Genomic DNA, 23,979 nt, shown 5'->3' with positions numbered 1-23,979 from the left:
TACCCTTGAGCAAGATACTTTACCTAGATTGCTCCAGTAAAAATCCAACTGTTTGAATGGGTAAGGTGTATGTAAAAATAAGGTGCTGTCTTATAACAATTGTAAGTCGCCCTGGGTAAGGGTGTCTGCTAAGAAATAAATAATAATACAGATTCTACAATGTAATATATATTTTTTCACAGTTCTTAGCTCTCCTTGACAGCATTGGCTTTATTTTGAAGCAATTGCAAACAACTTGGTTGTAGACAGAAGAGATTCAAAATATTGTTTTAATCAATACTTTCGAATCCATTTCCAATAACAACAAGGTTGGTCAGCTAAATTAAAAAACACACTTTCCATTTCTTGCTAATCAATAATCATCCAGTGCACTCCATGTTGGGTTAAAAAAGGTCAATGCAGATTCCTTCTTTGTGGGTGTACTATTTTATTCAAATACAAAAATGTTCCATCTGCAAGAGAGTTCTGAAATGTGGTGTTTTGCCCCTTCGGTCTCCCTTCAGAAGAACACTGCTGTTCCATCCACCCTTCCATAGTGAGAGTTGTGGCTACCAATCAAAGAGCAGTCTGAAAAAAATGTAATTAAGGAGAAAAAGAACCTTCTGTGAATTAACTAGATCCCTTAGTGTAATGTTGTACTATTATGACTAGAAGTGTATGATACACCGGGTGGTTTCACACAATGATAATGAAGCTCAAGTGTGTACATGATTTGTCATACATTTCACATGACAAGCTGCATATGACTTGAGCTATATTAAAGTAGAATATAATATATGTATAGTAAAATCATTATAATTAATTTAGCAGAGGATGGGAAAGCAGGTTGTTTTTATTTCATGGTGCAGCTACTGAAGGTCATCGGGTTGTGTTGGGTGGAAACGCATATTAGTCTACACATCAATGAAATACAGACTATTTACACATACTGGGCCTGATTTATTAAGGTCTTCACACCAAAATTCAACTGTTCAGGTTACATGACTAGCAGCAAACGCATTCGGCAAACCTTTGAGTCCTTAAATTTATTAAATAAATAATTTATTTCTTAGCAGTCGTCCTTATCCAGGGCGACTTACAAGATATCACATTATTTTTACATACAATTACCCATTTATACAGTTGGGTTTTTACTGGAGCAATCTAGGTAAAGTACCTTGCTCAAGGGTACAGCAGCAGTGTCCCCACCAGGGATTGAACCCATGACCCTCCGGTCAAGAGTCCAGAGGCCTAACCACTACTCCACACTGCTGCGTTGTTTCTGTTACAACATGTATTTGAAACTATGTAAAATCAATGCTTTGCGTTCTATTTAGAAAAAAAATGTAGCATAAAATGTAGTACTGGGGTAAATGGTTTGTCAATGTGCCCCATAGCCTAGTCTTTGTCTTTGGGTTCAATGGGAGAATTATCCAGGTTAAATACAATAGTTAATACTACCCTGCTGTCATCATGCAACTCCCTAGATCAGGATTAGAACCTGGTGTGACTGATGCTGCCTCTCCAGCAGCTGCAAAACCACCACACAGCTCTTCAGAGTGCAAACTGTGATGTTCTACAGAAGAGCTAAAAATAAACATTGATCGGCACTGATCGAGATGGATCACTTGAAACAGGGATAAGTTAACCCACCTGTCTGAATGTTTCCAGTATTTCAAGATTATACTGTATATGTTATGTACTTTTTAACTATCATTAATTCATGTATGCTTCTATTTTATATATTCAGTTACTGTCCAGCTTCAGATATATTGACAGATGTTTTTTAAGGACTGTGTGCTGCTAAACATGTTTAACACATGCATCGATTTCTAATAAAGTAAAAAGCAGCAAGTTTTAATAGATTAGTATTATTCACATTATCTTCAAGTTAATAATATCAGTAATCAATAATGACAACAACTATTTTGTCTATTAACTGTTTATTCAATTGATCAAAATAACGTTATTGTTTAAATATTAAAATATGACCAACCCTGGCATTTTACTTACTTTCAAATACCAAAACGTGTGGTATTTAGATCTGCCAATATTTAGATCAATTGAATAGTGAGTTATAATTTAATTAATCTTGCTCAGACTGACCCAGAAAAGAAAATTGTCAAAAGCAGTTTTGCTATAATCTCTTACCAAAGGGGATTTCATAGGAGTTAATATTAGCCATATCACAATTATCTTCTGTTCAAACCATATGTATACTTACTAATGGACAGAGCAGATTTTACATTGTTCAGCTGATGTTCTCCAAACATCAAAATCAAAAGCGTATGCTTTTAGGCTGACAGCATGTCAATGTTTTTGAGACTTCAAATACGATTGATTCCGACCTCTTCTATTGCAAACAGTGCCTAATAAGAAAAAGCACAACAACATCAAAAATATGAAAAAAACAAGAGAAACAGCCAAGTTAGAAAAGAGCAGGTCTGCGTTGTCATTGCTAGTTTTATAATATTCCTATTTTTTTTGGAGTGTCTCTTTGCACTCACTCATAGACTTTGATTTTACAAAGTAAATGTAGCCAATACTGGCTCCTGCTCTTTGTTATTTCTCTCCTTGATGCAATGCCGTTTCCATTTGACAGTTTAAGTTGGGACAAAGAAGGATAAACATATAAAAAAAACTGGAAAATATCTGATAGCCCACAGTGCCTGCCTATTTATGTATCCACCCAGTAGACTGGTTTTATTTTTAGAGCCCTTTCAAAAGCTAGTGATACTTTTAAAACAGCTACTTAATGGGTTTGAGCACCGACGCGGTTGGCTGCCCCAGGTCATATCTCTCAGGTCGCACACACACACACACACACAAGCTGTTATTTTCTACTTGTCTGCCTGTCTGGAAAGGTGTTCCATAAGATGAATTCTTGGTACTTTGTTATTTTTATTGTTTGCCAATGAAAGGCAGAATCAGGTCTGTGTATCTTTATCCTCACACAGACAGAGCTTTGAGGTCCATCGCTCTCTTGACAACCAACTGAGTATTATCAAGGGTTACAGAAAACAAACTAGTTAAAAACAAATATAGCCCCTGCAATATTTCCTTGTTCTAAGCTTCGATTAAACCATGAGTCATCCACATTGTAAAAGTTACATGAGGGAGGCCGGCACACAGCGGGCTAATTCAACTGCCTTTATTGCCTTTCACTTCTGGACTCTGGGGTTCAGATTCACCACAGGTGACAAGTTAAATGGGTTTGCTGGTCTCAACTCTAACTTGGCACTCATGTAGAGGGACTAAAGCAGGGGCTGTTCGGGACAGAATTGAGGTGCGTTCAGAGCTATTGGGGTTGACTCATGGTGTCTGCCAGCGTAAGATATTTAAGAGGATTTATCTGACACTAGTCACAAATATGGCATAAAATAAGATATATTCTACGTTTACACAATCAAGTTTTTTAAAGAATGATTTTTCAAGCTTTGTTTTTATGAATAAATTACAGTTTTACATTAATGAAACAGTTCTAGACTGTAGTTTGCATCATTAATATTTGTTTCATTAATTCCAAACAAAGTGAATCTCAAAACATAAGGTTGTTACCTGTTCAATTTATCAGGCACTGTATGGTAATATAACCTTTATCCCGGTTCTAACTTTAAAATAATATTGATCTCATATTTATCAAATACAGTCAGTCTTGAGCATTTGTACTGCATTGTCCACTCTTAATCTTTTGAAATTTGAAAACGTAACCACAATAATGATGTAGCCAGCAATTGTGCTTCATTTTAATTTCAGTTTTTCATCTTACAGTTTTTCTCAATTGCTAAAGCAAAATTCCTGAAACACTTGCTGCTACTGCGTGATTATAAACTGTATAGGTTACTGTCTTATGGACAGCAAGCAAAGTGATTTTAAAAACTCTGAGGCTATTTTCTTTTCTTCCCTAAAGTCTCATTAAAAGCAGGCAAGTCAAAACATGGGAAGTTATAACAGAAACCTCTGTGTAGCCAAGGTAACTGCTGCAGGGAGACACTTAGATTCACACTTCCCTCTGAAGCGATCCCAGCTAGCTTCTGCAGTCACTGAGAGAACTGGAAAAAAATTCAATTTTCTTCTGTAGAAAACAAAATCATGTGAAGGTCAATAGCTGTGGAGACTGAGTCTGAAACCAGTGCTAGCAATTACACTGGCAAACCTGTAGAAGCTGTCCCCCGTCAGAGCTTTGCGGTGCGGTGAAGAGAATTGTTGGGGTTGGTGTCAATTGAAATGGATGCCTACACACTGGAGCACACCATATCACATGCATAGTGTAATTAACTGAGATAGCTAGAAAGAGAGTTACGTGGAAAGAAGACCTATCGATGCTGAACAGACAAAGGTAGGCAAGCAGATAGACATACAGACAAGGTGAAAAGACAGATTTGTCAATAGATGGGCCTCATCGGCCATATCTGTTTAACAAGGAAAATAAATTATACTGCCGTTCTTGTTTAAAAAGCAGCCATCAATGAAATAGCCTGAGTTACACAAATTGTCTTGTATTACTTTATATCATCTCCTAATATTTAATTTCGTACTTGTTTAATATCCGATTATATGTGTTCTGCATGATTCACGTTAAATAGAGGTCATAGAACTATTAATGAGTATTAAACCCCCCATAATGCTACCGTAAATCGTGTTTTGCAGCCATAAAGTCTGATTATACCAGTCACTAAAAATGCGGCGTATGTAAAGAATGGTGTTCACCTGGCGTTCTGCACCCGCTATCAAATTTGCACTTTACCATCATTAATTAAGTATAGGCGCAGTGCAAATAACTGTGGATGCAAAATTCAAATTGCATTGCGCCCTATGTAAGCTTAAGAGCAATGCAAATTTCTCAACACACATAAATTAATTATCCGCAATTATGATAATGAAGATCTCAATGAGCGCATCAGTCTATTTAGTGGCTGCATCTACAGAGTTAGGAGTACAGAGAGCAGTTGTTGCTGTATGACATTTGTGGAGCACGAAAATACAAAGCAAAAAGAATCTGCCAGAGTAAGCACAGCAAAGTCCTCTTGGAGGTCACTCAGCATGGAATTGAGTTGTTAGGAAAAGCCAGCCATCAGTTACGGGAGTGTCCTTTGAAAATGATATGTATTGGCCTGCTCTTTTCAGCATGACATCCAGAAATGTGCCTAGCACTCTGGAAAAGATGGAATGCAGAGAACACAGCACTCTCACATGTGCAGGGATAGCGGTCCCTAGATTGACGCTGGGGTGAGACGATAACGCTTTAGCACCGCATCCTCCGGCATCCCAAACAAAGTGATCCTGGGATGGTCTTGCCCTTCTACTCCGAACAAGTACCTGCCTCTCCTCAACAAGGGCCAAGTGTCGCTGCATCAAGAAATGTACCACAGCAGCCATTCTGAAGCCAAGGTCTCTGCAGGTGTGTGTTTTTATACAGCTCTGCTGGCCCCACCTGCTTTTCCTATGCTTTATAATCTCACACAAATTGGCACATGCACTTATATATAGGAGGCTGTGTGATCCAGTGGTTAAAGAAACGGGCTTGTAAGCAGGGGGTTCCCGGTTCAAATCCCACCTCAGCCACTGACTCATTGTGTGACCCTGAGCAAGTCACTTAACCTCCTTGTGCTCCGTCTTTCGGGTGAGACGTAATTGTAAGTGACTCTGCAGCTGATGCATAGTTCACACACCCTAGTCTCTGTAAGTTACCTTGGATAAAGGTGTCTGCTAAATAAACAAATAATAATAATATTGGGGTGTGCTTGAGAGATAATTGCATGGGCTTGTATGCAGGACTAATTTAGAAAAAGGTTGAAGAGAAAGTGAAAATACATTAGAAATCCATCAATTTTACTTTTACACCTTACCATACTGTTGTAAAGTAGTGAAAACGTGTAAACATTTTAGCCTCCTGTCTTCCATTTGCACTTATACTCGGATTTAAATATGGGCTTAAATATGAAACTAAAGGAGTAAGCATTCTCACAGCATATATGTAGAGAAGGTGGGGCTAGCAGAGTTGAAAGGTCACATTTTCACATTATTTGAATCAAATGAGGAAGCACGAGTAAAGTAAAGGCAGATACTGTACAGTAGATAATAGCTCAATATTGGAGCAACACTCAGAACGACTCAGAAACATTGCAATCAGCATTGCTTGTTAGCAAAATGTACAAAATCAAATTACATTTGAAGTTACTTACTCTTTAATGATCAAAATCCCAATAGAGCATATCAAACTAAATCTTCTCTGGACCTCATTGCCCTGAGAGTTTATTGTATTTAATAATGTTAAAACAAGGTCAATACGTCGCTCCTGGGGGGGAACACCAGGAGAATTAACAAAGATTGAAAAATCTAAATAGCGCCACTCTCTACATAATTAAAATAGACCCTAAAATCTTAGTCATAACCAATAACAGCCTGAGTATATAGGAAAGTATTCCTGCAGGTCAGATTTTATTCCCTTAACGCTGTGAACATTTGTAATCCCTAACATCCTGAGTTAAGAATCAGTGTATTATGTTTTGTGCTAGAAACGAAAGGTGCAAATTAATTACCCATCCATGTGCCTCACAGTGTTGCACAGCCCTCAGTCCACAGAGGGTATGTGACAAGGGGAGGCAATTTGAGGAATCTGGCATTTTGATTGTTGCTCCTGAATATATCAAAGTTGAGGTGAGGAGGATTAAACCAGTGACCCATGCATGAGAGCACTCAGATCTGTCAGTGGAGCTTCATATGTTGTTCGTCGCAGTACCCAGGAGAATGTGGGTTGAATCTGAGTTCCATGCTTTTTGTGATAACATTCTTACTATAACAAAGCTTGGGAACACAACCTAGATGATTTGAAGATGTAAGGAACTGGTGTATTCTCAAAACAAAACTAAAACCGGTTTCTAAATATTTATTTAAATAATTTAAATCTATGTTCAAGAAATAAAAGGATACAAATTCTAATTAGAAAGTAAGCGAACAGAGAGCATATTATACATTCAAAGTTATCTGCTATAGAAAAACATTAATATTAGCATACAATACATGTATGTTGTTGTTTGCAAAATATGTATTATGTAATGAATTGTATAACTAAACATAATAAAACATATATATGGAGATTTTGACACGGTATCTAATCACTTCCTGTCCTGTAGGTCAGATCCACTCCAATGATCTAATTGTACTGGAGTGAATCAGACCTATAGCACAGGAAGTGATTAGCTAAAAAAGAAATTAAATATATTGTGTGCACAGATCTGTAGGGTGTGTTCCCTAACACTGAGACAATCATTTTTAACTAGGAATGATATGATTTTCCATTTTCTGTGTTTAGCCATATGTAAGTAAGCAATGACTACCACTGAAGATGACAAATGAACCTGCATTTTACAGTGTGCTGCTTAGAATGTGCTTTTGGGCCTGGTGATCCCAATCCTGAGTTTACAGGACTGAGGAATCCAGTTGGAAAATGACTTCAAACAGGTTAACCAGATAGAAGAAATCAGACCCCTCAACTCTGTTCACACATCTCAATGCACATGTGTGACTCCATTTGTTTAGTAATCAGATTTGAACTGGATTTAATGAGCTGTATGAACCAGTCGTAATCAGACTTTTTTGTATTATGAGCTGAGCAGGTTTGACAAAGCGGAAGCTGACCTATGTTAGTATGTGCAGGGCTAGCCTTAGGCTGTGCGGGGGCCTAGACGGTGATGATTCAGTGCTGGGTCTAGAACATCAAATGAATGCTACAGTAGCAACCGTGTCTTAAAGTTAGTATCTAAGTGCATCATGTACTCATATGCACCTACATATATTAACGTTACAGTAAATAATATTAATGATATTAAAATGTAAATGAATACTTGCTTCAGTTTGTTTGTTAGACTTTATCATTTTATATAATTCACAACTTATAATTCACAACTCAGAATTCCAGTCTACTTCAAACATATCACGTATTTTTTTTCAATTCGTTTTTAGTGTTCTGTGTTACAGTAAATATTTTTAACAAATGTACCCCATATCTAATCACACACATATTTGTAATGTGTTGTAAAAAGGAATTCCTGCCACATTTCATCCATGGCAAGACTCATAGCAGCCTGTAATATTATTTTCATTATTTTTTTGAAGAAACCACCCCTGTATGCATGTCTATTGGTTTTAAGATGTTGTGGATGTAAATGAACTACTCTTCCACACCTGTCACCTGTAATGTGTTCTTTATATACTTGGCAGGGGATATGTCATTGGCATACACTGTTTATCTTGGTAAATCTGCATAACACTTGATATGAATCTGTACTGATGAATGAGAAATCATGATGAATTTCTAGACATTTTATTTTTGAATTACTGTGAACCTGATTATGTCAACATATTTACATATTAATTATACAGTTTAGATGGAAATGGTTTCTTTAATTTCTTTTTTTGTCAAGGGTAAAACAATCACATAATGTATCTTATGTGTTAGAACTGTCAGAAGGTTTGGTTCAGGCATGCATCCAAATGTGGGAACAGACCAGCCTTGATGTGCAAATTAAGGAATGATGGACAGTATTTATGAAAGTTGTGTTTCAGCAATGTGCCAAATGTTGTTGCAACAAGCAGACTTGTGTGATTAAAGCCCTTAATTGCTAGGAATAAACCAATTAAAATAAACATTCTTTTTCATTTTCAAAGATATATCCCGGAACACACACATGCATATTTAACATATAGAGCAAGCGCCATCTTGTGCTCAGGTATGAAAGATAACATTTATTTTTGTATTGCTGGCAATACACAGCTGTGCACTAGATGGCGCTGGTGTTTATCTAACGTGGGTTACAGATGTGTATGGCAGGTAAATACTGTAGAACTGAAGAGCAGCTTCAGCTTTTGTAATTGCAATAAGAACCTTCCCCAAAGATCACAGATACAATAAAAGTCTGAAAATGTCATTTAAATCTAAATATTCATTTGATTAGTAGTTTTGCAAGAACATTTGACAGTGTATGTATATAGTAAACCTTAGATTTGGAATATAGAATGAGTGAGTTACTTTCAGCATTACTTGGAATTCATTTTTGTCATGACATTTGATTTAAAAACAGACATTACATTTTGTAAAAAAACACACCAACACCTACACACACATAGTCGCCTACTTTCTAAAATCTGCATATTGCCTGCTATTAAAAACACTAGGAACAATAGTGACATCTGGTGCCTAGATGGGTGTAATAGCTGGTCACTCATTCATACTCAATTTATAACAAGGATTTTCATCTCTAACTCAATAATAATAAATTGTAACATTGGAAAGTACTTACACTCAATGACTTTGTATTGCTTTTTGAAATATTGGTTGTGATAATTGAGTTTTGTTAAAATTGGAACACAGTTTTAAATACATTTCATATTATACTTGTTTGATATGCCATTGTATTTAATCGTAAAATGAAATTTAATTTTCGACATTTAGATTATTGTTTTTATGGTACAAATAGTTGATTGATGTATTTATTCTCCACGTATCTGACAGCACTGCTAATCTGCCATATCATATCTGTGTTAACTACAATAAAGATTAAACAAAAAAAGTTCCAGAATACAGCCTGGAGATGGATTTTAAGTTTCAAGAAATGTTGTTGAATACATTATGAGTGTTCTAGACTCCCTTAGAATGAAGACTGAGATCTGTATGAAGTCCTACTTTATAAGTAGCTGTACCTCAAGATTATGAATGTGTGTCTTTGTAGCATAGCTGATAACTTGTTTAGATTGGATTCAATAAAAATATACTGCGTCCATTAATTTCCTTATTCTAGATTGCTCTCTCTCCCTCTTTCAGTTTGTTTCTGCCTGCTATCGTTCTTCTCCTATTTGTTTAATTGATTTTACTAATACTGTATATATTATTTTCTTGTCAAATTGTTGATAATTAAATATAATAATAATAAAATAAAACAACAAATAAATGATATTACATTTATTTATTTATTTATTTTAGTTCTCCTGGTTCATATTCATTCATTCTTCCATTTTAGCCTGCAGTGTTCACCTCTTCATGAGAAAGCAGTTTGTTTTAAGAAACCTCAATTTGTATTTCCAATTTATAATTTCCAGTTTCTGTTTTGGTTACGGAGTTATAAGAAAGTAATTTAGAAAATAGCTCAAAGAGTCCTGAAGATTTATAATGACAGGCTGGCTAAGATACACTGGCAGCAGGATAAGCAAAGAAAGCCTGAATTGTTACTGCTCCAAATTCTACCTGACCCTGACAGGCCACAACACCGACCTCGCAGCCAAGGAACTCAAACATCTTTCAATCCGCTGCCTTTCCAGGGCTAACCATAAAAGAAGTGTCATTTTTCTGCATTCTCAGGCCAAGAGAAAAAACACACAAACAATGCAGCATATATTGTGCTGACCTGTGCCCATGTCTTACATCATTTGTGGCACAAAAGCAGACAGCTTTATAATAGTAATTGATAGACTTTCCCCCTCACATACAAAGACTAGAGGTGTGGGCGGCTCACACTGAAGACTGGAGCCTGACAACTAGAACTAAAGAACAGCTCCTCAACTTGCACCTTAACACAGACTTGACAAAATAAATAAATAAAAGAAAACAGTATTTGAATAACAGTAAAACAAAAACACCCAGAATGATTTCAAGCATCATAAAAAGGTCAGGGGACTCTGAGATCGTGACATTGGAATTTGCTTACTATTTAATGTAACAAATACTATTTAATAGTCACATAACCCGTATATACTGCTGGTACAACCTGCTAAAAAGGCACTCTTTTTGTCCAGCAAAGAAAGCATAGGGGACACCAATAGATGCAGACGAACATGGAGAGGAAATCTGCACCTGAGAGACTAAAATGTTGTATTACTGCAGTTCAACTGCACAATGACAAGAGCAGTGTAATTTATATTGTGGATGGGATTGCATGCCTAAATATCCTAACTGAAGTCTTTAACTCTATCAAATGCAGAAATGCAGACGTTCTGGTGAGAAATGAAAATCACGCGCAACATTCTGTCTCCTGCTGCCACCACCAGGCCACAACTAAAAATGTAACAATTACTTGCCTCATGTTAGGTCTTGGAAACAGAATGTTGCAGAATGTTTAGTATTTGTAAATAATAAGCATACTAAAAAAATATCTTATTTGCACATGCTATCTGAAATAACTTAGACAAGATGTACAAGAAAAATAGAGCAACAGCAGAGCTTGTTGGTCCCATTTGAGACTTCCTTAGAGGCAGCATATCTCTTTTTTAATTAGGTGACCCCTTATTTTTATTTCTGTGTTAAATGTATTGTAGCGTGCACAGGGGCAGGCAGCAGCAGGGCTGGTAGGTGACGTAATCACACATGAAGACATAAGGCCGATATCGATAGGTTACGGATTTAATCCCGGTTCCCTGAAAGAGAAGATGACCGCCAATGATACTTTTGGAATATGCCTGCTTGTCAGGTATTCGCTGAGCATTTTATATCAAAACTGCCGATAGGCACCTCCGCGGAGTGACATCCTCGGTCCCGCCTCACTGAGGTAATAAATTGTCACTGCGCGGAGATATCAGTCTCTTTTGCTTGAACCCACGAGTGCAAGTGATGCGGCCTCACAAGGTTGGCAGTCATCTTATCTTTCAATTCGAAGATAACCGTCAATGATACTTTTGGGAAAGTATATCAGAGCCGTCGTAAGGGAGAATGAGCGGACAGCATCTGAAGGTCATCTTGCTACCGCCATCTAGTGTTGGTGGTGTGAGCGTGCAACCTCAAGGACCCTGGTGCCTATTAAAGGCATAGAGGGATCTATGACATAGTCACACCTCTGGTAGAGTGCGCGGCCACTCTCCCAGGTGGGGGTAGGCCAGCATTCGTATACGCAGTTGAAACTGTGCCCACAATCCAATGGGACAGTCACCGCTTAGAGAGGGCTTGACCTTGGGTCTGTTCGCCATGACAAACGAAGAATGCTCTCTTTCTATTTACATTGCATCTCGATGCCCGAACTGGGCAGAGGGAATTTAATCTCCTATCCAACTCCTCCGCAAGGGAAGGGGATGGAAAGCCTCTAGTTCCACTGATTGATTCAAGTGAAATGCTGTAATCACCTTAGGGAGGAAAGCAGGGTTCGTGCGCTACGATTCCCTGTTTCCATCGTCCCAAACGCACATACAGGAACTGTGCACGGATAGTATCTGTAGCTCACTGACCCGCTTAGCGGAGGTGATAGCTAACAGAAAGGCTGTCTTGTAGCCGCAAGGGAGCTAGGATGGCGACCATGCACTTTGAAAATGTGTGGCGGCTAAGGAGAGGCCGAATGGCAGCACGGAGAACTTGAAGACACTCCCCTGAAAGGCAAAGCGGAGATGTTTCCTGTGCGTCGGATAGGAACGTGAAAATACGTGTCCTTTAGGTCCACTGTTGTAAACCAGTCGCCCAGCCGGACAGACTGGAGGATGTGGCGATGTGTGACCATCCTCTCCCTCAAGAACCTGTTGAGGTGTCTCAGGTCTAGGATGGAGTGAAGGCCGTCGTCCGTTTCTGGCACCAAGAAATACCTCAAGTAGAACCCCTGTCTTTGAGAGGTGTGTTCTACGAGACGGATGGCTTGTTTTTGAAGTAGTATTTCTACCTCTTGTTTGAAGGCCAAGACCTGGAGAGGGTCGTTCCAGGGTGTGACCGTGATCCCTCAAAAGGGAGGAGGTCCCGAGTGGAATTGCAGTGCGTAGCCGGTGTGTACAGTGGCGAGCACCCAGGAGTCTGAGCAGTGCAGTTGGTGTTGTGCGAATGGGTGGGTCTAAGGCCGCAAGCCTTCAGGGTAACCGAGCGTAGCATGCCATCCAGGTAAGCCGTCAAAAGACCTCCTGTGTTAGCCAGGCGTGTGACCTGTGCTTCAGCGGCGTACACCTTTTTCAGATGAGCTTCCATGATTCTGCATTGGCCATTAGGGCATACAGGATCTTTGGACAGGCCTCACACTGGGGGGGCTTGCACTAGGGCTGCTATGGTGGAGTCCATGGGAGGGAACTGCACAAGCCCTACCGCCACTGCTCCCTTCATGGATGCAAGTGCGGCTACACTCTTGGACATGTTGGGCGCTGAGGCCGGGTGTTGCCAAGAGGGTTTGACCTCCTCCAGGAAATCCGGGAACGCCAGAAAAGGCTGGGGGTTCGAAGTCTGCGCTGGTCTGAAAACAGACCTGCGCTGCTCAGAATTTGTCTTCCAGGGTACCTGGAGGAAGTTGGCGGCCCTTTCCATCAGTTCCCGAACTGAGTTCGAGGGCACTGGAATCTCAGGCGCCGAGGTGAGCTTTGAGTTGGGGGCCATTACCTGAGTCAGGTCTGGGTCCTGAGTCTCCGTCCGCAAGAAGGTACTCCTCATCCGAGCCACTAGGGAAAGTGCATCCTGTTCCTCCTCGGTCATCACCATGTCCTGTTGGTAAACCTCTGCAGCAACCACCGGCGAAGCTGGGGTATGTTCTGGGGCAGGCGCTGGTGGATCTAGGGCAGGTGCAGGGGGGACCTGCTGCCTGCTCAAGTGCTCGAGTATTTGGGCCATTTGGCCCTTTCACTCGGCAATATCCCTCGCCTGTTCCACATTTCTAGACCTCTTCCTGCCTCTGGAGGGAGATCTAGATCGATTGCGGGGCACAGTGGATCCTGCGCGCAAGACATTGCAATCGGGGTGCTTAGCTCTGGAGTGTCGAAAGGGCTGAAGCACCAATGTGTCAAGCTGTGTAGCACCAAGGCACCGAAAAACTCCGAGGGGATAGCGTGTGCTAGGTGAAGCGCCGAGGCGGTGAGTCCTTGAGGCACTGAGGGTGACGAAACACAGAGGTACTGAGGCTATGGAACACCAGGGGGCCAAGGGTCTCGAGGGTACTGGGGCGCAAGGCTAAAAAAGACCTTGAAGCGTCGAAGCGCTGAGGTGTACAGTGCTTGAGGCACCGAGGGCGTCGAAGCATCAAGGGCAGCGTGACACCAAAGGCACCGCTGCACAGGCTTGAAAAGCCTTGAGGCGTTGAGAGACCAAGGCATGTAGCTCTCCAGGTACCGAAGATGCCGAAGCACGAGGCACCGAGGTTGTGGAGCATCGGGGCACCGAGGCCATCGAAGGCGCCGAAACGCGGGGCTCGAAAGGCCTCGAGGCGTCAAAATGCCGAGGGGTGTAGCTCTCGAGGCACCGAGGATGCCGATGCACCGAGGTACCGAGGCTATGGAACACCGAGGCATGAAGCCACCGATGTCGGTAAGCGCTTAAACACCGAGGGTGCCGAGGCACAGAGGCATCACTGCTTTATGGGTGAGTGGTGATGCGCGTGGTCTGCTCAACACTAAGGCCAAGGCCTAATGGAGGAAGCGCTCAGTTTATTTATTTATTTTTAAACTGCAATGCAGTAGAAGAGAGACACTCGACAGCAAACTGGAGTATTGTCTTTTTTTACCGTAACAGTAAAATCAAGAGTAATTGGTGGCCTGTAGGGGCGCTAGGCCGCACACACCGAGTGGGCATACTAAGGTCGCCCAGAGCCCTCGAGTCAACAGCGGCTGCAGAGCGAGGCTGGACTCATTGGAGGGTCATGTTCTCCCTTCTCTTTTTTTCACAGCTGCAAAAAGCAGAGGAAAATTATAGCAAGGAACATGCAGCAAGCTGCAGAGGTTAGAAAGCAGCCTACAATCGCTTGGTGATGTATACTGTTGAAAAAGATTATTATTATTATTATTTTTAATGAAACACAGTTGCGTATTGTTAGCTCAGCCTTTAGTTGCGAATTTTTGATTCTGGGGATGTGGCAAGCCTACTTCCAGCAATTAATTGCAAGGGAACTCACAAACAACTGAAAGAAGGAGCTCTAAAGAGTCAATCACAACTGAAAAAGGTTAGAGTAATACTCACCTACCTTACCTACCTGTCTGTGAAAGGCAAAAGAGACTGATAGCTCCGCACAGACTATATATTACCTCGGTGAGGCGGGACCGAGGACGTCACTCCGTGGAGCTTTGATATAAAATGCTCAGCGAATACCTGACAAGCAAGCATATCCCAAAAGTATCATTGGCAGTCATATTCGAATTGAAAGGGAAAAGCTCCTTGCAAAGGAGCCGGCTCTTTTGTACAGCGGTATCGGTGCTATGCTTTAGTGTGAGAGGTCCTGGGTTCACGCCCGCCCTCCGCCTGAGTGTGGATTGCCTCGCCCTGTGTGATGCTCCTGCTTGTGTTAACCGAGATCGCTACATTGATGTCAGATGTTGATGCAGGGACCCCAGCACGCATTCACTGGATTGTAGCCTGGTGAGCAAGTCCGGGGCGGACTTGAGACTGGCAGGGGAGAGTGTAGCGTGCACGGGGGAAGGCAGCAGCAGGGCTGGTAGGTGACGTAACACATACAAAGTCATAAGCTCGATATACGCTCCTTGAAAAAGGAGCCCTCTTTTGTACAGCGGTATCGGCGCTATGCTTTAGTGCGAGAGGTCCCGGTTTCGCGCCCTCTCTCCGCCTGTGTGTGGATTGCCTCGCCTTATGTGATACGCCAGCCTGCGGGATACTGAGGTTCGTTACAGTATTATATAATATTATAGAAGAAGTATATTATATCCTGCAAAGTTTAAGAAAAAATAGAGACACACATTAATGTTATCTGTTACATATGTGTGATAGCTATATAAAGTATTTTATAAGTAGGTTTACTTTATCACAGATATTAGTTTAATAGAAGAAAAACAACACACTGATAAAAACATATGTTTTCCTTCAACTAAAGAGGCAGATGTCAGGGCTCAAATTACTGGGGGGCTGGGGTGGGGTCGATCCCGTTAAGCTTCTCTAAATAGTTTTATTTTCAAATTTCCTTTTTTACATGTTTTACGCTGACAGGTATCACTTACATCAGAAAGGAACCTGTTAAAAACATGTCAATTGTATGATGACATTTCATGCCTTGTCTATGCAGTTTTTTCAGTACCAATCAATGATGATGAGAAAACGTCTCCTGACAATCTGAAAACTTCTCTGCACATTTTACACAGGCTAATGCTTATGCTTATATTCAGGAAGATTAAATTGTATTCCTTTCGTAAGTAAAGCACTGACAACAGTTCATTTGATCAAAAAAGGAATATGATTTAATCTTATTACACCATGATCCATGTCTCAGCCTATACTGTTGAAAAAATAAACTCCAGCCAAGAACAGCAAAGAAATTAGCCTTCGTAAAATGTGTAGTTAACACGTTTTTAACAGGTTCCTTTCATTTCCAAGTGATGCCCGCCAGTGTGTAGCATGTTTGCCTACTTGGATTATGATTTATCATACTTAATAAGTACTTCAGAATGAAATTCCTGTTTCTGCAATCAGGGCAGCTTTTAAACAAAACTCAGAAAAGCTGATTAGTGAGCTTCATTTATTGCACACAGTCAAAAGATAGGATATTTAACACATTTCATTGCATTTAATAGTAATAGTTTAATAACAGAAAGTGGCTGAAAAAAAATCCTAGTATCTATGAATCACGGAACACTAACGATCCAAGCAGAAACTGCAATAGAAAAAAATATATACAGAACAAATACCATGTCATAGTAAATGGTAAGGAATTAAATGTTTTGAAGAAAAAAAAACAGATTCTATGAAGTAACCACTTAATAAATAGAAATATTGAGCTATGTAATGTTTTCATACAGGAAGGGCCTGCTCTGCAGATCGGATGCTGGAGGATAGCATAGAGATAGAGCTAGCGATAGAGCAAGATGGAAAGTGGAATATGATATTAGATCAAACATTCCCAAAGTGAAAATAAAACCCCAAGAGCTTCCCCGTAGCTTGGAAGTTGGACGTTCACATTTCCATACTGTCCCAGTTTAAAGATTTAAAAATCAGGTCACCTTACCTTTGGTGCATGTGTACAAACTGGCCTGACAATACGGTCTGTTTTTTGGAGTGGTCAGAAGGACACACCATGTTCATTATGATTGTGAAGTGGGAAAATAAAATGTTTATAAGCATATAGGGGTAGATGTAAGTATTGAATTGCGCGTATCTTATATCTACCCCATACTGAGATGCGGTAACCAATCAAGATCTAGTTAATGATATGGCGATTAGGACTTGCATACAAAGTTCAGAACACTACAAGCCAGTGGCATACAACTTGGTATAAAGTACTGTAGAATAATAAAAACGGCACTGTCACTAAACACTAAAAAGGCTGCAGCTACTGTACATGGTGCACTTTTCTTTAACTCCTAATATGGACAATTAGGTGTTTCTTAAATAATTGCAAACCACATACTTTACAAAACGTTCTTATTACTATTAAATGTGTTAACAGTAGGCTATACCTTTTTATGAACTGATTTCTGTGGGGTACTATAGAATAAATAGCGATCTATTCATTTTAACAAACAATATCACAAGGAGATAAGAATGCTACAGACTCAGATCACGACCAAGTGTTTTGTCAGTTTTTTTTTTCTTTTTTTTTTTTTTTTTTAAATTGCGCTGCTAACAATGACGCTGCAGTTTACACGGTGTGGTAAAATGCGACATGGAACGAAATTCGACACGAGAACAGATTATTTTTTCTGCCTTCTTTTTTTAATAAATAATATCATGCAAATAAATACACAAATACTAATATAGTTTACTTTTTATGTTAAAAGACAAGTACATTCATTGGTGATTACCGTTTGCAGTATATTTTTTATTGTTTCTTTCATTACGTTCATTCATATATCTAATGTAATGCTATTTTCATCTTTTAAGTATAGGGCACGTTTACACACGTTTCTCAGCATACCCATAATGCAATTATTTGAAAATTAAACCAGGTGATTTTTTCTCGTGCAGAATTCAGTCTAGCAGTGCTTTACTAATTATCTAAGAATGCTGATAATTCAACGGCAGCGACTGGTTTGCCAATTACAACTTCAACTAAAACACTTGAAGTCTCGCAGTTTAAACACCGGCGCCCATAGAACGCAGCATATTGACTGCTTTTTTTTTGTTGAATTTTGTTACATAAATAATAATACAAATTACATAAATAATAATGAAAATGCTACGGAGAGGGCATGCAGTGCTGCCTTTCTTATTGGCCTGGGTCTTGAGGCTCACACAAGCTCTTGCTTCAGCTCACGATCGCCTGCAGGATGAAGCAGCTGCAAATTCCATGTCAGGAACAGGAAACTTGGATCGTGGAGGGAACTTGAGCCTGCTTACTGTTTTAAACATTTCTTATGCTGAGGACCTTTTTTCTGAACAGAATTACTATTCAACAAATGGAAAAAGAGAGCTTTCTGAGATTGCTGGTTATACTGCAGATCAACTGTGGCAGTCTCTTGATCATGTTGATACTGAATCTGATGCTGCAAACTATGGGCTTTTTGATTTTAGCAAGCATTATAGGCATGATGAAGATGCATTTGAACAGCCTGTCTTTTCCAATCCAGATAGTGATGACTTCAATTCTGATTTGACCAAGGACTCTGTCCCTTTTGTTGCTGATGAGTACCCTATGGCTTCAGAATCTGAAGGAGATGGTGAACATGTACTCTTTACTGAGCGGAGTAATGACCCTGATGCTGACTTCCCTGAAGTCTTTGAGCATGCTGATGTAGCTACTTCAGATAAAGAAAATGTGTCCAGTACCCTTGATCTTCTAGAAGTCCATGACTCGGTTATTGCTCTTCCAACAGAAATGGGTACAGGTGAATTTGGCAATGAAGAGTTTGGGTCTTCTGACAAATATAAATCTGAAACCCGAGGCTATGATTCTGTCTCCTTTTCAGATCTTGAAAAGGAAGGCACTGATACTTTGCATCCTGATGTGCATTCCTATCATCGTGAGGACCTAGTTACTGGTGACCTTAATGGAATGCATGTTTCATCGTTTGACCGTTCTGTGCTTACTGATATAAATCTGGAGTTGGAAGAAGCTCTTTCTCCAGCTTTCAAGATTGAACGTGCACACAACTCTCCTGATCTCTCCGGAGGTCACACGTTGCCAACCAGCGTCTATGATGCCTCTATCGGACCCTATGGAGTCTTTAATCTACCTATTACCCAACAAGACCCTCTCCTCCATAGCACAGGAGGAGAGCCAACCACCAGCTTGGCTTCAGCAACTACATGTGGTGTCGCAGACATGACCATCAATTTATTTGGTGGAAGGTTGACAGACCTCAAAGTGCGAGGTAAGGGTGCTTGCTAAACCTGGTGTCGTTTTTTTTTTTAGTTTTGGAAGAGGTACGGTTATCAAATCTTAATGTACTATCTCATACCCCCCCAGCTCCCTTTATACTTGTTGAAGTAAGCAAGGTTGTGCAGAGGTGCCAGTACATGGTGTTGGAGAAAAATGGAGTTGTCATCTTTACAACTGCTTTCAAAGGTTGCAATGTGAAAGCACTGGTAAGAATTATATTCAGAACTTTAAAACAAGTCTGGTCCTACTATGCTGACATACATGAGCTTGTTGGCCTTGTACAGTATAAATGTTTATTTTTTATTTATTTATTTATTTCTTAGCAGACGCCCTTATCCAGGGCAACTTACAATTGTTACAAGTTACCACATTATTTTTACATACAATTACCCATTTATACAGTTGGGTTTTTATTGGAGAAATCTAGGTAAAGTACCTTGCTCAAGGGTACAGCAGCAGTGTCCTCCACCGGGGATTGAACTCACGCCCCTCCGGTCAAGAGTCCAGAGCCTTAACCACTACTCCATACTGAACTGAATGCAAATATCGGCACACTGCTTTTACACATTATACATATAGAACTAACAATCTCCTAAATGTTAATCTTTATTTTTGTGTAATGGTCTTTTGTTAACCACAGACCATGTGTTCTGAACTACTCCAACTCTGTTGTTTTATTGAGACTCTCTTCCATGCTTGAAAGATTAAAATATGCAGGTGCTGGCTTAAACATTCCCATTCAACCTGGCTTTTTACCTTTGCTTGCAGGATGGGCATCATGTCTTGACCCTGATGTGGAGAAACAAATATGTGAATATGTCCTGTCCAATTCCCACACCTGATAGACCTATTACAATCTGTGGTAAGAGTAGCATGACCATCAAACTCCCAGCAGGACCAATAGAAGCACTTCGTGTAAAAGGTGAGCTGTTTCGAGATCCTATTTTGGAATGTATGGGTTTATTTACTTCACCATATACCTTGTTCCAACTCCTAACATGAATTTGAAACTGTTGCATGTATGCTACAGTATGTTTCAAGTAGTAAATGTCATTGAGCATAAGGACTATACACCCTTGTCAAAAGTATTTTAGATCTTTTAAAAGTACAGTAGAACCCTGTTAATCCGTGCAGATTGGGACTGATTTGAGCCCAAATTAGTGAAACACATATTTGCCAAAATTGAGTTTACTGTTTAGGAAATCCCTGCGCTATTAATTGAAAACTAAAATGCAATAAACGTAAAAATATAATGTCCCAACAATGGTCAAAATATATATAGTACATAATCAGCATTGTTCAGAGAGTTGGTTTAAAAAAAGCCACTGATCTTGCTCTGAGTCTTGTGTTGTCTTAAATGCTCTCCATATTCAGACTGCCAGGTTGAGTCTTAAGTCTGCTTTCTGCTTGCTTGTCACTGGTTTCAGTAACTACAATACTGTCCATTGTCTTGCACTATACTGTACTCCATTTAATCAAATTAAATGAAATGATGACCTTCCGCACAGATACGATGATTTCTGCACTAACACGTTTTGATAATGTACTCTATTAAACCGCATGGATTATCAAAACATGAATTACTGAAACCCGGATTAACGGGGGACTACTGTACAAATATTGATGCAGTGTGTGGTGGTCAGTCTTGGGTGCACTTCAGTGATGGCTAATACTGGGATCTGTGGGTGAGAGGAGGTAAGAGATTTTTTAATGCATTTTTTTTGTTAATATTTGCTTGCAATTCCTGAGTAATTTTAAATACAAGACGCATACTGTAGTCAGTTTTCTCTCACTGTTGGTGTGTGTAGCCCGTTAAGAAAAGCTGCTCATTAGTAGAGGATCAGGAGAGTAGTGGGTAGGGCTCTGGACTCTTGACCGGAGAGTCGTGGGTTCAGTCCCAGGTGGGGGACACTGCTGCTGTACCCTTGAGCAAGGTACTTTAAAAACTGTATAAATGGGTAATTGTATGTAATATAATGTGATATCTTGTAACAAATGTAAGTCACCCTGGATAAGGGCGTCGGCTAAAATAAATAATAATTTCTTCCAATTGTAGATAAATTCAACAAATGGGTATCCATTTACGAAGTTGCTGTTAAATGCAAATATCAACTGCTGAGTGATTCAGAGGGAAGGATCACTTTCACTACTTCCTACAATGGATGTCACGTGAGGAGATCGGTAAGTGTATCCTGCTTTCCACCAGTATAGGAAACGTTATGCTCTGTATACAGCCTGCATTGTAATCTGGGAAAAACTACACCCGTTTCACCTGTGTGCCCATACAAAATTGTGTTAAATCTATAATGGATTTATTCAGCTTATTTTCCTATTTAAATATTGGAACTGTTCCACAATTTGGCTGTTCCCTTCTGTCGTATGCAACTGGAATAGCCTTCCTACCTTTAAGAACAGGGTAATGTGAAGATTTTAGAACTCCAGTGCAACTCCAGTTTTTATTTTTCCCATCCTCCTAGATGGATCGTTATTTCTATAACATCTACTATCAAATGGCTCCAGGGAAGCTAGAACAAGCAGTCATGTCTTGTAGGACCGGTATTAATGTTACAGTCCCACCTGAAGAGTCTTTGCCTTCAGTGTTTTGTGGCAAGTCTGGCATGATGATCAAATTGCCTAAGGGAAGTCTTAACGCAGTCAAAGTGAGAGGTGAGTAGCATCTATGTTCCTCTGAATTCTGATAGTGTCAACCCACCCCTCCTTACTACTGATTCACATGTAGAATTTGAAGCTGTGAACCATTCACATGTTCAGTTGCAGATGGTTCTTAGCTTGTTGGCTGTAATTGGAGTAGTACAACTGAAGCCTTGAACGGGCCTTGTCTTGTATAAGCATTTAGAGTGCAGGGAACTCTCCTGGAATTGCTTGTCTTCTGCAGATGGTTTTGGCAAGGCAATACCTGTCCGTAGTATTGCCAAGAACTGCAATTACCAACTCTTTCAAATGAAGACTGGACACATCATCTTGATTGCTTCCTTCCAAAGCTGTCAAATTGCATTTGTGGTAAGAATATTGAATAATTTCGCAGACCCCTTGAGGCCATGATTATTAAATGTTGCTGCATGCTTCCATTAAACTGCTTCAGTACCAAAAATACTGAATATGCCAATAACGGAATTTGTCTTTTAAGGATGGTTGCTTTGCCTTGAGCCTGCAATTCCAGCATGCTGATCGTGTAATGGGAGAGGTCTCTGCGCTTTGCCATGCGGGTGAGAAGCCAAAACCAACTTCCCAACCTGAGACTCCTACAACTCAAGAAGTAACTTCCAGTATACTGTCTACAGTAATTCCTGCAGATGTGTCTGCTACCATCTGCAACAAGGATGGCATGTCGGTAGTTCTACCCAGTGGTCCTTGGTGGGGGATTAGAGTGAAAGGTGAGTTATTGTATCCCCCCTGCCAGGGAGAAATGCTCTGTGAATTGACTTTAATAGAGGCACCTGTACATACAAATTTTTGAAAGGTGTTCAAACTACTGGCGAGAATCAGTACTGGTGCCTGATCAGCTGGTGCATTTGATTAACCAATGCACGGTCAATGTGTCATGCTTGTGTTCCCTTTATTCTTGGCTAAAGCTGCAGTGGAATTTTGAAGACATGTACTTTCTGTAATGTGTACTTTTGCAGATCTTTATGGCAAAGAAATTATTGTGACTAGTGTGGTTGCTGAACGATGCCATTACGAGCTCTCTCTGCATCTGGAGAAAAGAATCTTTACGACTACCTACACTGGCTGTTTTGTTGAGCAAGTGGCAAGTACATTTCAAGTGACACTAGAACACTTTTTGTGGTTACCTGGTGGCTAGCTTGATATGTTTTAATATTTCAGTTTCATTGTGTTTTTTTTTTTTTTTTTGTTTTTTTTTGCTACTAGGGAGATCGGTATGTCCTGACTGTAATGTACAGGACAGCTACTTGGAATCGAGGGTCTGTGCGGATGGAATGCCCAACCAGTGCTGGAAGCCCTACAGAATTGCCTCCTCTTCCAGCCACTGTGGGGAAACCCATTCCTGTCTGCAGGTCCTCTAACATGACTGTGGTGCTGCCTGCAGGATCTCTGGAAAAAGTCTTGGTTCTAGGTGTGTTACAAGATAGATTTGGGTACTAGAACATTTTTGTGGCGGGGTACTATCAAGGACTAGTCCTATCCTGGCTGTGAACTCATGTATACGTTTTGTGTTGCAGATGAATTCAACAGGACAGTTAAAGTCATTGATGCACCCAAGTCATGCAATTACAGCTTGGTGGAGAGAAGAGGACAGATCCTCTTCACCGCTTCATACAGTGCCTGTGATGTCAAGATCCTGGTAATTCTCTTCAGTGTTTGTGTACTCTAAGCTATAGTCAAGTACACTATCTGGTGAAACTAACTTAAAAGCATCAATGTTTTAGGGCATATTAGAACTCTATAGCAGCAGTGTGGAGTAGTGGTTAGGGCTCTGGACTCTGACCCTATACCCTTGAGCAAGGTACTTTTACCTACATTGCTCCAGTAAAAACCCAACTGTATAAATGGGTAATTGTATGTAAAAATAATGTGATATTTTGTAACAATTGTAAGTCACCCTGGATAAGGGCGTTGGCTAAGAAATAAATAATAATAATAATGTTTGTTTAGTAAAGTTGGACTGGCTTATCTGAAGGTAAGTTGAAAGCATGCGTTTGAACACTGTCCTGACAAGAAAGAGTTAACAAGATTACTTCAATTTAAAAATCCTAAATGACACTGCTTTGCTTCTGGCACAATCTATTTTCCTTTTTTTTTTAAAGTAGCATCAGACAGG

The 23,979-nt window shown here is 40.1% G+C and overlaps 1 protein-coding gene across 4 annotated transcripts in view; it reads left to right on the top strand.

Moving 5' to 3' along the window:
• Positions 1-17,890: 17,890 nt before the first annotated feature.
• LOC117405633 (uncharacterized) overlaps positions 17,891-23,979 on the top strand; it is a 51,629-nt gene continuing 45,540 nt past the window's right edge. For all 4 annotated transcript variants that reach the window (XM_059030493.1, XM_059030492.1, XM_059030494.1 and 1 more), the window contains exons 1-10: positions 17,891-19,170; positions 19,266-19,384; positions 19,947-20,100; positions 21,235-21,359; positions 21,656-21,845; positions 22,075-22,199; positions 22,327-22,573; positions 22,823-22,947; positions 23,070-23,274; positions 23,381-23,502. In XM_059030493.1, coding sequence (XP_058886476.1) covers positions 18,027-19,170; positions 19,266-19,384; positions 19,947-20,100; positions 21,235-21,359; positions 21,656-21,845; positions 22,075-22,199; positions 22,327-22,573; positions 22,823-22,947; positions 23,070-23,274; positions 23,381-23,502 — 2,556 coding nt within the window. In that variant the 5' untranslated portion in view covers positions 17,891-18,026. The remainder of the gene's footprint in view (positions 19,171-19,265; positions 19,385-19,946; positions 20,101-21,234; positions 21,360-21,655; positions 21,846-22,074; positions 22,200-22,326; positions 22,574-22,822; positions 22,948-23,069; positions 23,275-23,380; positions 23,503-23,979) is intronic.

This window comes from Acipenser ruthenus, chromosome 9, assembly GCF_902713425.1.
Source record: "Acipenser ruthenus chromosome 9, fAciRut3.2 maternal haplotype, whole genome shotgun sequence".
In the NCBI taxonomy this organism is placed as follows: domain Eukaryota; kingdom Metazoa; phylum Chordata; class Actinopteri; order Acipenseriformes; family Acipenseridae; genus Acipenser; species Acipenser ruthenus.
This window is presented reverse-complemented; position numbering and strand designations above follow the sequence as displayed.